The sequence below is a fragment of the Coturnix japonica genome, chromosome 21 (genome assembly GCF_054131305.1).
Source record: "Coturnix japonica strain WE chromosome 21, WE-NBRP24, whole genome shotgun sequence".
Lineage (NCBI taxonomy): Eukaryota > Metazoa > Chordata > Aves > Galliformes > Phasianidae > Coturnix > Coturnix japonica.
This window is the reverse complement of record NC_140683.1, coordinates 4,962,557-4,978,594: the sequence shown is the minus strand read 5'-3', so window position 1 is coordinate 4,978,594 and position 16,038 is coordinate 4,962,557. Positions and strand designations below refer to the sequence as shown.

The following is a 16,038-nucleotide window of genomic DNA, read 5'->3' as shown; positions in this document are numbered from 1 at the left end:
TACCGTCGGGATGGGGGCCTATGTGGGGCCGACCGCGCAGCCTCAGCGCCGCCTCTTCTGCGCCTGCGCGGCCGCCATGTTGAGGCGCTTGGTGCGGGTGGCGGCGCGGGCCGCGCTCGGCTCCTCAGCGCCTCCACAGCGGCGGCCATTGCCCCGCAGTGTGTGCAGCGCACCGCCGGGCAGCGTGGGGCGGCTGCAGCCATCGCATTACCGCCTGGTGTACACCTGCAAGGTGCGGGGATGGGGAGGGGAGCGGCTCCGAGGGTCGGTGTTGTGTTGCTAACCCGTGCCTTGTAGGTGTGCCGGCGCCGCTCGGCTCAGAACATCTCCCGCTTGGCCTACAGCCGAGGAGTCGTCATCGTTACGTGCCCAGGGTGTCACAACCATCATATAATCGCTGATAACCTGGGCTGGTTCTCCGACCTGCAGGGCAAGAGGTGCGTGTGTGGGGGGGGGTGTGTCACATCATCGGCACATCGCCCTTTAAATACGAGGTTTTGCAGTAGCTGTCAAAGCATTCTTACTCCCAGGAGGGGAGTAAACTCTTGGAAAGGGCTGACAATAGCAGGACACGGGGAAATGGTTTTAAGTTAAAAGAGGGAAGATTTAGGTTGGATGTTAGGGGGAAGTTCTTCACTAGGAGAGTGGTTAGGCCCTGGAACAGGCTGCCCAGGGAGGTTGTGGATGCCCCGTCCTTGGAGGTGTTCAAGGCCAGGTTGGACGGGGCCCTGGGCAACCTGATCTAGTAAAGGTGTATGTTTGGTGGCCCTGCCAGGCAGGGGGTTGGAACTACATGATCCTTGAGGTCCCTTCCAACCCGGGTCATTCTGTGATTCTGTGATCATTGATCCTAAGGGATAAGAACAGCCCTAGGAGGTTCGGATAGTTCTATCCGCTTCCTGTGTCAGCTCACTGTGTGATGTTAATCACCAATATCACCAATGCCCCCACGCCAGGCTCTTCCCTCTGGCCTTTGCTGTAGCATCACTGTTGGCATTGCTGTTCTAAGGAATATCGAGGAGATCCTGGCAGCCAAAGGGGAGAAGGTGAGACGTGTGCTTGGTGAGGAAGCCCTGGAGCTGCTCCCAGAAGGTGTGACGGATGCTGACCCTCAGAGCCGTCCTACAGAGGGAGAAAGTGGGGACCCTCCAGAGACTGACAACAAGGGACGGACCTGACAGTGGGATTGGTGTCATTCTGATGCCAAGAGACACTTTCATGTTTCTTGATCTCAATGGACCATGCTTGGAATAAAAGTGGGTGTTTGTCTCCTTTCTCTGCAGTGTTTTTGGTTTGTGTAGTTTTGCCTTTGACCGAGCTAATAATGTCAGACTTGGGCTGTGGACCTTTTTTTCCTGGTACTTTTGCTGTTGTTAAAGCAGTTTCAGGTGTTACAGCAGCATTGAGAAGCCTGCTTTGTTCACAGGTGAGAATGGAGCAAATCATTTCTGACCGTGTGCTTTGGCTTAGGCAGGTGTGGCACTAACTGGAGGCTCTGGCAGTGTCCTCTGGCCTTGTCCAGGTGTTGCCCATCAGCAGCTGATTGCAGTGCTCCAGGAGGTGCATAGGGTGGCAGCTGAACAGAAGAGTCATTTGGGACCACCAAAGGACATGGCCCTGACCACAGGTGAGTTTGCAAAGCCAAACAAGCCTGCAGGAGCCCTGGACAACCAGCTTGTGCTGCAGTCACTTCAGCGCTGCCTTATTCTTTCCTGTGGTATCTTCCAGAGTGAAGGCTCTGTGCCCCACATGTCATGGGGCTGGAGGTCTTCATTTGGTGTTACACCACTCCTGCTCTGCCCTATGGCTGCCTCTGCTTGGTATTTCCTCGTGGGGTGGTGGTGCAGTGAGCAGCCCTGTGCTTGGGGTTATGCAACTTCCTCACTGGTGAGGGGGAGGATGGGCGTGAAAGAACAATTAGTATTTGTAAAGCACGTTGGAGATAAGTGGAGCACCTAGAAATGTGTCTTATTTGACAGACATTGAGGTGCTTATTAACACCACTGCTGCATGTTAAGATCAGCTAGAAGAGAAAATAATAACTTGATAAATGAGAAATGTAGGTGTTTACCCCAGCGCTGTGCGCTGGTAGTGATGAATCAGGCAGTAAGGTGATCAGAACTGCAGTTTCTTTGGGCTCCTTTTGCTTGCATAATTTCTATGATATGAGGCCTATTAACACTCTTAATACAACCAAGTATTTGCTTTCTTGTGGTTTTAAACTTGGTATCAGAGAGTAATGGAGATTGGAGGAGCCTAACCACCTTGCTTAAAGGAGGTTCAATTAGATAAGGGCTTTCCAAAGCTGAACAAACCCAATTCCTTCAACCAAGCGTGGTGCCCATGGCTTCATCATTCAAGTATTAATTAAGAGCATTACATGCATTAACGAGTGTGGTTCATTCATCTGAAGTGTTTTCCATATGCTGCATTGTAAGTATGGATCAGAGTGACAGGAAAACAATCACGTTTCTACAGTGATAGGTAAATTCAGGGTGAGGAAACAGCTTTGAGGGGCAGGGCATCCATCAGCTGGGTTTTGTGTGTGTTCACATCCCCATGAAACACGGTTCTCTCTCTCTGAGGCAGTTAGATGGGGGAGCAATCCATGTATTCATTATGAAATAGGAGTGGAACTCTGCCGTGTGCTCACCCTGTTGTCAGCTGCTGGCTCCTGTTAGCACTGCTGGAAAAGTGGTTCTGGCGTTGTACCTGACAGCAGCACTGTGCTGCCATTGCTGCTGATGCCTTTGATGGAGTGGAACGGAGCTGCTGTTACAGGATCTGCGTTGTCTTGGAAACAGTTCATTTATAACCTAACTTTTGTAATGCTCTTTTCCTTACCTTTCTGTGCCCCTGGCTACCGACAGGCTGTGCTCACTTTTGCTTTCTTACAGTAGGAATTGTAGCTAAGAAATGTCACTGCAGCCTCTCTGGTCCCTGGCGCTCAGTGCTGCCTGGAGGCAGAGTGGAGGTGGAGCTGGTGCTGTTCACCCCTGAGTAACTGTCTCCCTGTTATGGGGATGGAGAGAGGCCTGTTTTGCTGCTGCTGGAGGCAGCTCTGAAAGCTTAGGCCTGCAGCTTGGGTGGAGCACGAAGCAGTAGGCTGCACAGAGTGGGTGAATCTTCAGGGCGAGGTTCTGGAGTGGGACACAGGGAGCTCAAAGTGCTGTGAAACAGCTGCAGCAGACAGGATGCAGCACATGGGGCTCCTCAGAACCAAACACAGACTGCTCTGCAACAGGCTAGGAAGCTGCTGCTTTTAATGACAAGCATTCTGGGTCTTACAGCTGGAAGGGGAGAGGGTTGCACTTCTCTGATGGGCTTTGTGTACAAAACAGGAGTGTTTGTTGCTGTGAGCTTGCATTTAAAAGAATGTTGTGCTTCATTTTGAAGAGGTTCTTTCTTTCTGAAAAAGGGGAGGTGTATCATTCTGGAATGAAGGGAAGAAGCCTGTTGGAGCTGCTGGAGCTGCGGTGTGATGGGGACCCGTGATGCCCGAGCCTGGAGCAGCAGAGCATGGTGAGTGACAGTGCACTGATGGGTGTCTGAGGCACAGGGAAGTGATTTTGAGGCAGATCAGCATTCACAGGGTGCCTTGCTGGCATAAAGCCCTTGCTGTGTTCCTCGAAGCTGTTTCACTGCTGTTAATGAGAGCTGCATTCTTTTCCCCCATCCCATCCTGCAAAGGCTTTGCTGTGAAATAGGAAATAACTTTGCCTCTGGCTTTCTGCCTCTCCTGTTTTATTGCATTCAATTCCAGAGTTCATCCAGCTGCTGGAGGACTCTGATGGGTTGCAGCTGTTGGCTGCAGCAGATGTTGGTGTTCTTATGGTCCCCCCAAGTGTTTGGTAGCATAGAGATGGGGGCCTTATATGGAGAGGAAGTGAGTGTGTATTATGCTTGTGCAAGAGAACTGGGGGCTGTGAAGTGTGCTGCTTGCACAGGGCCTCATGTAGGCTTCTGGGCTGCCAGGTCCTGCTGTAATAGGGGCAGAGAGGTACAGCAATGTGAGAAAGCCTTCTGCCCAACCCCTGCAGGTGTGTGGCATGTCCCTGGGCTGTGATCTTCAGTGCTGCTGAATACTGAGCTCGTTGCTGCAGAACCATGCAGGAGTTAACCCATGGATCTGTCCTGGCCTATCAGTAGTCAGGAATCCTCTGTGGAGAACCTCTGAAAGCTGCTGCTGGCTCCAGACTGGAATTTACAGTGCTGGGATGCTCAGAGCCAGCAGCCCCATCCCCCATGGGCTGTGTGCCCTTCCAGCCCGATGGAGATCATGGCTGAGGCAGGAGCACGAGGCTCAGGAGAGGGTTGAGGTAAGTGCTGAGGCTCAGGCCTGGTGTAACTCAGCAGATGAGCAATGCAATAACTTCCAGTAGGCACACAGTCAGTGTGAGCTCTCAAGTGTCTCTCAGGACATTTACACAGCGAGGTAGGAAGGAGCAGTGTCTATCTATCTCCTGTTTCTGATGTTTTTAATAGGTTTCCACCCCCTAACAGCCCCGCACTGGGGCCAGCACCCTGCTCTGTAATTCACAGCTGCTGCAGCAGCTGCTCTTTGCGATTCAAGGCAGCCCCGGCAATCCCCCCTGTGTCTGCTGGGTGGCAGCAGCGAGCTGTTCTCTGCACAGAACAGAGATCTGCTGGCCTGGCAGAGTTGAACGGGAAGGGGCTGGCTGATCTGCGCTCGCTGTGACTTCCATAGCTGCTAAGGACAGTGAGACAGCAGGTGAGCTAAGCCCCCCATCACTTACTTATAGGAATCATCACCTGTTTAGATTCCTGGGAATCTAAACCTCAAGATTATGCATATCTGGTTCTGTCCTCAAGTCACCCACAAAGCCTTTGGCAGTACAGAGTTCCGTGTGTCTGGGTATTGGGAAGCTTAAGAATGCCTGATGAGAGCAAGCTGGTGGCTCTTTGTTAATCTTTGATTGGGACTGGCAGGAGCCTACGCAAGGTAGCCAGGCATAGGAAGACCAGCTGAGACTTGGCTTTATTCTTACAAGCCTCAGGATCCAAAATCTGCTGCTCTCCTGCTCATTCTCTAGCAAAGTCTAATGCCCTGCTGTGTTAGAATGAGCTTGCACTGCTGCCTGCTGCTTTGTGAGTATCTTCACTAAGGGCTTATGCCAGGTCATTGTGCAGAAATTGCTGCCCTTTTCTTGCAGCAGCTGCCATCCAGGGAAACAAGCCCTGTTTTTTTGGGGCAGGAACCAAAGCACCTTGCCTGAAAAGAAGGGCTCATTCCCATTCCTGTGGGGATGGCTTGAGCTCACTGGGAGAAGCAGATCCTTGACAGTCACAGGCTGCTTTGGACGCCCCTTTTGTCCCTGTACTTTTGGGCTTTGACGGGTGGTCAGAGGTAGAGGCTGCTCAGTGCTTTATAACTCTCTCCATAGCACCTGAAGTGAGTTAAGGCAGGCAGACCTGGAACGATGGTGGCTGCTTCCAAACAGACTTGTGTGCTTGTAAGGTAAAGGGACACATAGGTGCCAACATACACCCTTCTTTTCAACACTTACATATGGTGACAGCTGCCACAAAAACCCACCACGAATCCCCACTCCCAGCCCAAAGAGCCACCATCAGCTCTGCTGACAGCAAAGCAGGAAGGTGGGCCAAAAAACATAAGGGAAAAGATTATTTTGCCACGGAAGCTTAGACACAAATATTTATTAAGCACAACCCTCCCTTTCCCTTGAGCTGTATTCATTTCTAATATATTAATTAATCTGGCAGATTATTTTTCTTAGAAAAGAAGTACCTGTGGGTTGGAAATTCCCCATTAAAATGACATTAGCAAATGCACATGTAAAAAATAAATAAGCTCATACATTCAAGTATATGGCAAATAATTAACACCTCTGAAAGCTTAATGGTCAGATTCCAGTTCACCACCTAGCTGAGAGCTGCACAAGGGCCAAGCCTGGAGCTGGTCAAGTCATTCTCATCCCCAATGTTGTCCTCTTTGCAGGTATGAGCTAGGTGGGGATATACGTGGCTGTGCACATCCTCCTGCTTGATCTCCAGCTCTCTGACCTGGCCCAGGAAGGAGGCAGAGGTTCAGCCCAGTGCTCTGTGCAGCAGGTGAGTGTTCCCTGTTGGCAACCAAAATGCAGCTACCCCTCCCATGGTCAATACAGGCAGGTTCAATGCCTGGTGAGCAGCGGCACTGGTCTGAAGAATCTTAACGCTGGTTGGAAATGTTTCTATCAAATGCATTTCGATTAGAAAGTGCTGATTTGTTCCCTGTAGGAAACACATCTGCTTTGGCAGAACTCAATACTGGAGTTTCTGAAGTCCAGGATCACCTCTCTGGTCAAGCATTCCACCTCCTGCAGTTTGATCTCTGCTGCCCTCTTCTCTGAGCTTGCATTTCCAACTTTACCAAAAGGAATGAAAATAAACTTAGACCCTTACATTTGTGTGCAGGGTGAAACTGACTTCCCAGTAACAATTCCAGCCCGGAGCTGTCACCAAGGCTCCATTTCTTACTGGTGTGGGACCAGACAGTGTGCAGAATAAAGACTGCTGTGCTGAGAGCAGCTCTGCTGGAGCACTGAGCAGCACAGCACTGGTTTCTTTCAGGTGAAACAAGGGGAGAGAAGTGCTATTGTCCTCCATTGGTGGATGCAGGGAATAGTTCTGCTTGCTTTCATGACAAGCCATGGCCAGAAAACTTTGCTGGCTCACAGAACAGGTCAGTGCTAGATGCAGGTTTCTGCCTTAGGCATGCTGGACAGTCCCATGTGAATCTTCTGGCTCAGCTGTACCAGAAACAATTAGTTCAGCTAAGTTTGATTTCTGTGCTGAATAGATGGGCCTTTCTTCCTTCTTTCCAAGGTACCAGCTCTTCTGTCTTGTGGCTGCAGTGCAGGCTGCATAGCTGGCACTTACCTTTCAGGCTTTCTGTGGAGGTCTCCAGATCCCACTAAGGGTTAAACTGGAAGAGCTCCAACTCCTGCTTTGGAGCTTCTGGCACAAGTCTGTACAGAAGCAGCTGAGGAAGCAGAAGGGACAAGCATAAAGCTCTCACTGCAGAGTTTATTGCACCCCAGAACAAACTTCAGAGGGTGGGGGACCATAGCTGCAGCCAGGGGGAGGGGGTGAGCTTTAAAAGGTCTTGTGTAGCTTCTGATTTGGGCTCATTTCCATCTGCAGAAAGAACAACACCGATGAAGATGTTCCAGGAAAGGATCCAGAACAATTTGTGTCATCTCATGACGCAGATGTGATTGCAAAATGGAAAAGGTCCTCTTCCCTATTAAAAGTATTTCAGAAATAAAGAAGATTGAGGCTGCATTTAACTACCTGCTCCCGGCTCCTCCTTCAGCTGACAGTGTGAGTTCCTGGAGTTTTAATTGACAAGCAAAGGGGCTGCCAAGGTCCACTTCCCTTGAGCTGTGCCCATTATTACAGAGGCTGCATCTCCTAAAAAAAACCCTTGTTTCAAAACTGTCCCCTCTGAACACCAAGTGCAATGCAATTGAGGTGCAGATCCTGGGAGAAGCCTGGTGGTGCAGAGCACTCCTGTTTGGAACCACCTACACTTAATTTCTTTTTGAATAAACGAATGAAACCAAAACAAACCCCCCAAACCCAGCCCCAGTTCTTAGCTGGAACCAGGCCTTTGCTGCTCCTCTTCTGCCTCCTCTTGTGCTGAGGCCAGATCTACCCTCTGCTCATCCATACGTTTGGCTTGAACCCGCTGGATGAGGCTGAAGAAATCCTCATCTGGCATAGTGGGACCACGGGGGATGGAGTCTGGTGGTGCACAGCGCTGGTCGTCTATCCTGGAGGACTACAGGGGAAGAACAGGGGTTAGGGCTGTGTGCAGACAGCCTGCAGGTGGGCAGCTGCTGCCCACAGCCCCCAGCCAGCCCGGTGAGAGCAGGGGGGCATCACTTGCTGTACCTGACACTTCATCAGCATGTTGAAGAACTCATCCCCTGGCTCCTGGGCGTCCCCCTCCATACACAGGTGCCCCAGGTTGTTGTGTGTTATCCGGAGGCCTGGCAGGTTGCCTACATTGGCACGCTGGTCATCCAACCGTCTGCTCTGCGAGCTGGCGATGAGATCGAAGAACTCCTCTGTCTGTGGGGATGCCATCATGGAGGAGTGTGCTGGGAGAGGGAGAGGAGCACAGTGGGGTCACATCCCTGCTCACCGCAGGGTCCCATTTCTCACTTTCATGCTGTTCAACCAACAAATTTAAGCCGCTGTTTGAGAAGCCTCCCAGGGCTGAGCTGCTTAGGACACCAGCTTTGTGACCATTCCCTTCTACCCTGTGTGGCAAACAGGAACAACCCCACTGCCAACAACACAAGCAAGCAAGCAAAAACCTACAATCAAAGCAGAGAGCCAAGCAAAACACACAGCAGGCACTGCACTTGGGATGGAGACAAGCGAGGGGAGCTGTAAGAAATCCAGCCTGGTGGGCATTGCCTCAGGGAGCACAAAGCACTTGGAGATGCCCCAAGATCCTGAGGCTGCTGCTCCGACAGCCCCAACTCCTGGAGTTGTAGGAATGCACAATAACTGCAGCACTGACCCTTCAGCTCACAAAGAAACTTCAAACAATGTGTCCAAAAAGCTCAGAGACCAAGTGATGGATGAACAGAAAGTATGCCTGCCTCAATGCTCTTAATGAAGCTTCACACTCATTCGTTACGCAGCTGTTACAGCCAGATGCACTTCTACATCAGAAACACACCTTGAGAGAGCGATGTTCACTTCCACCTTATTTTTAGCACAGAAGAAGCTGCTCACCTGGGAGCGACCTGCATCCTGCGAGCACACAGTGCACAGCCCAGCGCTTCGATCCTCTTTGGTTCAATCAAAGCAACTCAACACACATAAAAAGGACACAAACCCAAAGCACAAACACAGCCCTGACCTGCCTCTCCCATCCCATTTGTCAGATGGTTTCCTCCATTTATCCGTGTTCTTCCTACAAGCAAAGCTCGCTGTCTGTGCACCCGGAGCTTCCTCCTGTTTATCCATCCTGCTGCCTTATGCAACACCTATCACCACAGCATCCAACAACTGTACAAAACCCAGAAGTTTTTCCACTGTGGTCTCACTAAGAACACCAGCAGCACCTTCCCCTCCTGCCAGAGCCCACCCAGGCCATTGCACAGCAACACCACACAGCCAGCCATGCCATAGGAGCAGCACGACCCGGAGTCATAGCGACTTCTCAACACCTCCATGCTTACGTATCCGTTCTTCCAGGGCTGGGACTGGTGTGGCTGCTGCCTCTGCAGCCTCTGATGGGCATTCCTCCAACGGGCAGCGCTGATCGTCCATCCGGTTGCTCTGGAACTTGCTCAGCAGGTCAAAGAAGCATTCCTCATCCGAAGGGGTCCGATTGATCTTCTGCAAAGACAATAGAACACATAAGACTCAGCACGCCCCAGTCACCTCTCACCATGTGGCCTCAGCAATGCTCCCACCCTGCCCTGCCCACACTATGCCCGTCCTTCTCCATGCACTGCACCTGCCCATGGTCGCTGCCTCTTAGTCTCTACGCTCCTGGCTCAGAAACAGCCTCTCCTTTTCCTCTTTCCTCACCACCCTTTGGTTTGGATGATCCAAAGAAAACCAGCCTCCAAGAAGAGGCCACGAGCAGAGTGGTAGGGAGTTCAAGGGGGTGGGAGAACCCAGCATGTGGCTCTATGGAGTGCTGCCACGTGCCAGGCTCAGGCACACTGCCCATCCCTCCTTTCCAAGCTGCTAAACGTAACCTCTGCAGACCACAGCCCCCCTGCTTCCTTCCGATGCACCGTTGCGCCCTGCTCGCTCCAGCCATCACCAAGCTGCAAATGCCACAAAATTACAGTTCTTCAGGAAAATGGTGCTTGCATGAGAGCCCCAAATAAGCACCTTGCACCAGACAGCGATATATTTGTGCTGCTGAAGGGTCGGCGCTCACAGCAGCCTCTAATTGTTGTGCCATGCCAGAGGGTGCTGCACCAGGAGGGTGAACCCAGGTCTTGTGCTCAGTGCTGCACAGCAGAGCTCTTTGGAGGGCACCTGGTGAGGGTGTACAGGGCTGAGCCCAGCACAGAGCTGCTCCCTGGACACCAGAACACAGAGTGCTTCCATGTGCTGGGGAGAACTGTGTGCTGACAGGGTTAAAGCTGCGAGTCAGAGTCAGTAAACGAAGGAAAACAATTTTCCTGTATGCTAAGCGAAGCAGATGAGATGCACTCAGCTTCTATTTAGGGCAGCATCAAAATTAGCAGCGGGCCAGAGAGGAACAGTGGCAATGTGGGAGCAGAGAGGGGAGGAAGAATCCCCTCTCACCTCCTCCCAGGTGCTGACCCACCAATGGAGCAGCAGCACGGACAGACCCCCCCAACCATCAGCCTCTGAAACCACAACCTGAATGAGCTTCAGCCAAGGATGATGAACAGCATCTACCACAGCCCTGCCGTGCTGGTTCACACGACCCAATCTGAAGCTGAAGGAGGAAGCCTGTTCATTCACATCACAGCTCCTTGTGGTGGCACAGTCAGCAGGGGCAGCAGCACAACCCATAGAGCTCATGGGGAGACCACATTCCCCATTGCACATCCCACCAGTGATCCCATCCATTTACTGTGTCAGTATCTGCTCCACACACACCCGAGAGAGGGAAGGATGCTCTGCCTGGCACACGCAGAGCCCCACACCTCTCTAATTAAAATGCCCCATTGTAACACTGCACGGAGCTCTGCCTGCTGCCGGCCCCAAAGAAGGAGCTGTGTGGGCAGATGGACGGGCTGTGCCCTGGGGTGCACCGTCTGCTGCCGAGCTGCGGCTTCCTGAGAGCCTGGGCATCCCCTGACAGCACCGAGCAACAGTCCTACAACAGCACAGCCACCACCACGGTGTTGCTATGGGCCCCAGCCCCACAGCTCACCCCACACCCTGCACAAAGCCCCTGCCCACAGAAAGGCCACGTATACAGCACTGCAGCCTTGCTGTTCTCTATGAGGGAACAGAGCACCCAGCAGCCTGGCTAATGACAGCCTAGGAGCAGGACTCACCTGAAACACACCTCCCTCGCTGGAAGGCAGCAGGGATGCTGCGTGCTGGTGCAAGGAGCAGGTTGTTCAGCCTGCCAGGTGGGAGCCAGGATGTGTCAAACAGCTGTGGTGCTGGAAACAGGGAGCTCAGGGCAGCCCAGTACCTGCACTGCTGGGCACTCACCAGTGCTCAAGAACCTCCCAGCCTCTGCCCTGCTCTGTGCCCTGGGCACAAAGCAGTATCTCATAGGGGCCAAACTCCACTGCTCTGCCAAACTGGCTTCTCTCAGTGTCCCTATGGAGCAGGTCAGGGGATAACACAGCAGGTTTCAATGCTGCTCCCACAGCCACCCCTCGGAGAGTGCTTCCTCCTCATCCCATTTTGGTGAGTAGACAACACAGAGATGAAGGGATTCACCAAGTGATGGAGCAGGGACAGGACCCTACACCTCATCCCAGCACCCCATCCCCAGAACTGACCTTTTGACTGCAGATGCTTCCCAGACAAAACATGCTCTGGGTCCAGCTGATATTCGCCCTGACACATCCATGCCCATGTGTCATCTCTTATCTGCCTCTCCCCTACCAACCAGATGCATCCCGAGCACTTACCCACTCTTTCTCCAGGCAGCTGACCCAAAATCACCGGGTAGGAGCACTTCACACCATGCACACAGCACCGCCATCTACTCCAACACCCCAGCACCCCTTAAAGGAGCCAACAGCATCACTGCCATGCACCCCAAAGTCCAGCACCACGCAGGGCATCACACTCAACCTCACTGCTCCAGCCACGCAGGGTGAGAGCCTGAGGGGTGCTGGGATGAGCATCCAGAAGGCAAAGGAGAGGCAGGAGGAAACTCAGGTTGGATGCAGTTTGATGTGGAGGTGAAGCACCCACCTCTGCTCCCAGCACAGCAGTGGGGCTGCCCCACTCCCAGCAGTTGTGCTGCTGCCTTGGCTCCTCGTTGGCTCAGAGCTGTCATACTCGCAGTCTGTGCCCAGGGCAGTGCTCCCCCCCAGCACCGCTGTGCTCCCGCAAGGCAGCAGCGCAGCACCAAGTGTCCACAGGACACTGCATCCGCTTCCCAGGCAGTAGTATGAATATTGGTACTCAAAAGTTCCAAATGAATCCAGCAGCCAACTCTAGAGGCAGCTGATTTTTCCAGCACCCACAAGCTCTACCCAAACCCCAACCCGAGGAAACCCCCGTTCTATCTCTCCATGCATTTCAGGAAGAAAAGAAAAGCAGAGCCCGAAGGAAGCTGCTCAGCGCTCACCGATCCTCCAGCCGCGCTCTCAGCTCCGCTCACAGTCAGCTCCGTTTGCCCTGCGCTCCCCAGCGGCTCCGCTCAGCCCCAGAGCACAGATTTACACGGAGCAAAGGACGAACAGTCCCATCGTAAAGCCGCAGCCCCGTCCCCGCTCTCGCTTCGCTCTCACCTCGCAGCCGCGATCCCAGCGCCGTTCCCGATGCTCTCCGACGCAGCGCGGAGCTATGTGAATATTTAGCTTTCCCTCCACCTCCTCGCCTCCCACCCGCCGCGCACACTTCGCCTTAAAAATAGATCGGGATCGATTTTACCGAACGACATCTGCAAAACGCGCTCAGCTCCGCGGGCAGCGGGACGCACCGCGAGCCTGCAGGCACCGTCTGATGGCTCGGATTTAAAGCACTGAAATACCCAGGGACCAGCGTCGGCTCCTCAGAGCCCTCCTGCTCCACGTGCTGCCAGGGATGGGATTTTTTCGGCCCTACTGCAGGAGATACTCAGCCATGAATTGACACTGAATGTAAACGTAGCCCTGTTTAACAGAGGGAACGTTGTGATCATAACGAGATTCGATGCACAGAAGGGATGGGAACGCCGTGCAACAGCCCGGAGAGAGGCTTTACATTTGTGAAATGCAAACAAACGTGGGTTTGGGACTGTGGGATGGGGCACCAGGAAGAGGAGCAGCCAGCAACACACTGCAGTGCCCCATCGGCTCTCCATCCACACCGCCCTCTGACCCTCCTGCCCACCTTTGGTTGCTGTTACCCCCAAACAAAAACAGGTTCTCCCTTACCCTGCACAGTCTGAGCTTCAGGACAGACAAAAACCAATTAGTGTGTGGGTCTGGGGGCATGGGCTGCGCAAGAGAAACGAATGGGAATCAGCTGCTGCCTGGGGAGCTCGCTACTAAGCTACCATTCTGTTCATGATTTAATTGTAACAAATGCTGCAGCAAATGAAGAGCAGGGATGGGAAACGGGCAGGGCGCAGCCCTGCTCAGTGCAAAACACTGCTGCACACCAGTACAGGCACTGCCACACCTCATGGGAGATGCACATCTGCAGCTGCTGCCTCTGCACTGCTGGGCAGAACTGAGGGGATGCTTTGGGGCAGAGAGGAGTGGGACTATGAGCCACAGCTGAGCCCTTACCCTGTATCTGAAGAGCCAAAGCTGGAGACAGCTCAAAGGGCACACGGAGCAGACACAGAGGGTGGCATGCAGGAGATGGGGCAGACCCTCAGCAGAGCAAAGAGCACTTTTTACACCTGGGCATGGGACACAGTGAAGGAGAGCAAGCGGAGCATCCCTGACCTGCAGCATCACCACCTGAACCTCCCCCTGCAGCCCCCTGTGCTCTGTGGTCCCAGCAGCCCCATACACACACTCTGCAAACACAGACGTGCCCAACACTTTTCCCTTCCAGGATGAAATTATCACCCTTCCTTGGACTGTTTTCAAAGACTTTTTTTTTTTTCCCCCCCTTTAAACAACTCGCCCACTCATCCCTATAAACGCCAGTGCTAAAAGCTGGTTCTGTTGTTAGGATTGCAAATAGCTCGGGCTTTATTGTTTCAAACAAAATCAAAATAGCTCACCCACACTCCCTCCCTCCTGCATTAACCACTGACCTGCTGGGAGCCTGCCCTGCTGCTGCACGTGGTGCAAACCCAACACCTTGAGAGCAGCAGCTCAGCACAGCCCCTCTGCTGGAACCGACCCTGGTGTATACAGACAGCCCTACAACAACACCCCGCAGTTAAGGCAATGAGTTTTCCCTGTAGGTCTTGACCAGGTTGGGTCCCCCCGTTACCAATGAAGCTCACATTCAGCCCTCATGTTTTTAACTACTACCCAAGGACACAAATCAGAAGCAGTGTCACTCCAGGATGGGGAGGGGGCTGGCCAACTCCAGGGGATCAATTAACCACCATTAACCACCAGGAGTGAATCCAAGCTCCCTGCCCCAAGCCATCAGGGCCATGGGCTGATGCCAGTGAGCTCCCAATGGGTGATCAGCAGAGCCCCCCACACAGCCAAGCAGCAAAGCCAAGTTGAGCTCATTGCAGCAACACACGCTCCATTGCTTAAAGTGATATAACCCATGTTCCTGATTCACTAGAGCAGAAGGTGAACAAACAGTGTTCACACCCACAGCGCACACCTCACCTCCTACAAAACACCCCTCGCCACACCAAACGCCTGACTCCTAATTATTATTTACACATATCCAGCGATGCCTGAAGGCCTCCCCCAACATCAAGGGCTCTCGCCATGCAAGGAGCCCACAGAACATGAAATCCCAGCCCTGCTGCAGGCAGGGTGAGTCCTGGGGCAGCTCTGTGGGTTTTCAGTGCACCCCAACAAGCAAATCCATATAGGGAGTGCTGCGGAGACCTGCCTCCCCACCCCATAGCACAGCAGGATGCACAGATCCCATGATCTGGGATAGGCAGGTGGGGGTCATGGGGACCTTTGGGTCTCCAATTGCACGTGGAGCGCTGCTCCAGGTTCATTCCCTGCCAGGTGCAAAGTGCAGCCTCCTGGGTCTGCACGTGGAGTAAGGTGCTGGAAAAAAAAAAAGCCCAACCAACGTTGTTTGGTCTTTTTTAGATTAATTGGTGTTAATTGCCTCGGGGAGGTTTGAAAATAGCACTGCTAATGGGAAATGTGGATGAAGGTGAGCAGAGCCTCGTGACTGCCACGTTAACCCCAGGCTGGGGCTGTGCCCTGCCCAGCTGGCAGCTCACAGTGGGGTTCTGCACACGTGTGCCCCACAGCAGCCACACTGAGCCTGGTATGGGGGCACAGAGCACCAGGGAGCAGCACCAGGACCTCCTTGATCTCCCATACAGGGCTGCAGTCTGCAAAGCACATCCACTGCCACACTTCTTGCATCCACATCTGCCTCAACCAACAACGTTCATGCAAGACAAGCAAACAAAATCCCCCTCCAGACTGGAGGCCTCTGTGTCATCTGGTGTCACTGCCCGGTGATCTCAGAGCTGCACTGATTTACACCCAAACACAACCTGGATTCTGATGTTTTAAGCTCTTCTGGCAGTTTAGTGCATGCAAGAAGGTGGAACCTCAGACACACAAAATGCCCCAGGCACAGCACAGCCCCCAGGAAAGAGAGGAGAGATCCAGGTTGGAAGAGAAGTCAAACGTTTGGAGTTTTATGGCTCTGCTCTGCCTGAATTTGTTCCCCTTTGTCAGCATTCACTTTAAAGTGCCAGTTTCTAGGAAATGCTCATCGTCCCTCTCACTGCCCTTTACCACTCAAAGGCTGCACAAGGAGGAAAGCAGTTTCAATCACAGCTTCAAAGTGCCAGTAACTGAAAACCCGGTTATGATGAGCCAGGGGAAAAAGAAATGAGCGGCAGGAGCTGGGTCAGGCAGCCCCAGCACAGCCAGGCTGCAGAGCTCCTGTCCTCACCTCCAGCAAATGGCTGCGGTGGGACCTGGGACAATCATTTCAGGTCACATTCCTCTGGTTGGAGCCTCTTTTGCACTGTTTGCAGCTCCAAGGCCACCCCCTCAAGCTACAGCTGGGATATAAGGACTCACATATGCCTTCATACAGCCCCCAATACTTGGGCCAAGAAACTGAGAAGTACCCAGACCTGGGGTCCACAGTGAGACTTCTGCCCAGCTGATGGCTTGCACAGCCCTCCTGCACTTGGGTGTGCTCTCACAAGCACAGACTTGCTTCAAATCCACACAAACCCAGCTCCCAAACCTG

At 53.0% G+C, this 16,038-nt stretch overlaps 3 protein-coding genes across 7 annotated transcripts in view; 2 read left to right on the top strand and 1 right to left on the bottom strand.

Annotated features, from left to right (window-relative positions):
• The first annotated feature begins 67 nt into the window (after positions 1-67).
• DNLZ (DNL-type zinc finger) lies at positions 68-1,276 on the top strand. 2 transcript variants are annotated; one of them, XM_015878909.3, is made up of 3 exons: positions 68-232; positions 298-437; positions 1,010-1,276. In XM_015878909.3, the coding sequence occupies exons 1-3, from the start codon at positions 77-79 to the stop codon at positions 1,176-1,178; spliced, it is 465 nt and encodes a 154-aa protein (XP_015734395.2). In that variant the 5' UTR covers positions 68-76; the 3' UTR covers positions 1,179-1,276. The 2 variants fall into 2 exon arrangements, with proteins under 2 accessions (XP_015734395.2, XP_085377309.1); XM_085521183.1 differs by having other exon boundaries at positions 957-1,276.
• On the top strand, positions 1,216-7,313 carry LOC146757446 (uncharacterized). The gene is made up of 6 exons (XM_085521185.1): positions 1,216-1,256; positions 1,471-1,627; positions 3,419-3,522; positions 4,147-4,319; positions 6,595-6,706; positions 7,168-7,313. Exons 3-6 carry the CDS (start codon positions 3,495-3,497, stop codon positions 7,239-7,241), a joined length of 387 nt encoding a protein of 128 aa, XP_085377311.1. The 5' UTR covers positions 1,216-1,256; positions 1,471-1,627; positions 3,419-3,494; the 3' UTR covers positions 7,242-7,313.
• GPSM1 (G protein signaling modulator 1) overlaps positions 5,665-16,038 on the bottom strand; it is a 49,850-nt gene continuing 39,476 nt past the window's right edge. For 2 of the 4 annotated variants that reach the window (XM_015878879.3, XM_015878883.3), the window contains 3 exons: positions 9,225-9,384; positions 7,921-8,129; positions 5,665-7,807 (listed from right to left, as the gene is read on the bottom strand). In XM_015878879.3, coding sequence (XP_015734365.2) covers positions 7,619-7,807; positions 7,921-8,129; positions 9,225-9,384 — 558 coding nt within the window. In that variant the 3' untranslated portion in view covers positions 5,665-7,618. Of the gene's footprint in view, positions 7,808-7,920; positions 8,130-9,212; positions 9,385-16,038 lie in introns of all 4 variants that reach the window. The other 2 variants (XM_015878882.3, XM_015878878.3) reach the window with 1 other exon arrangement.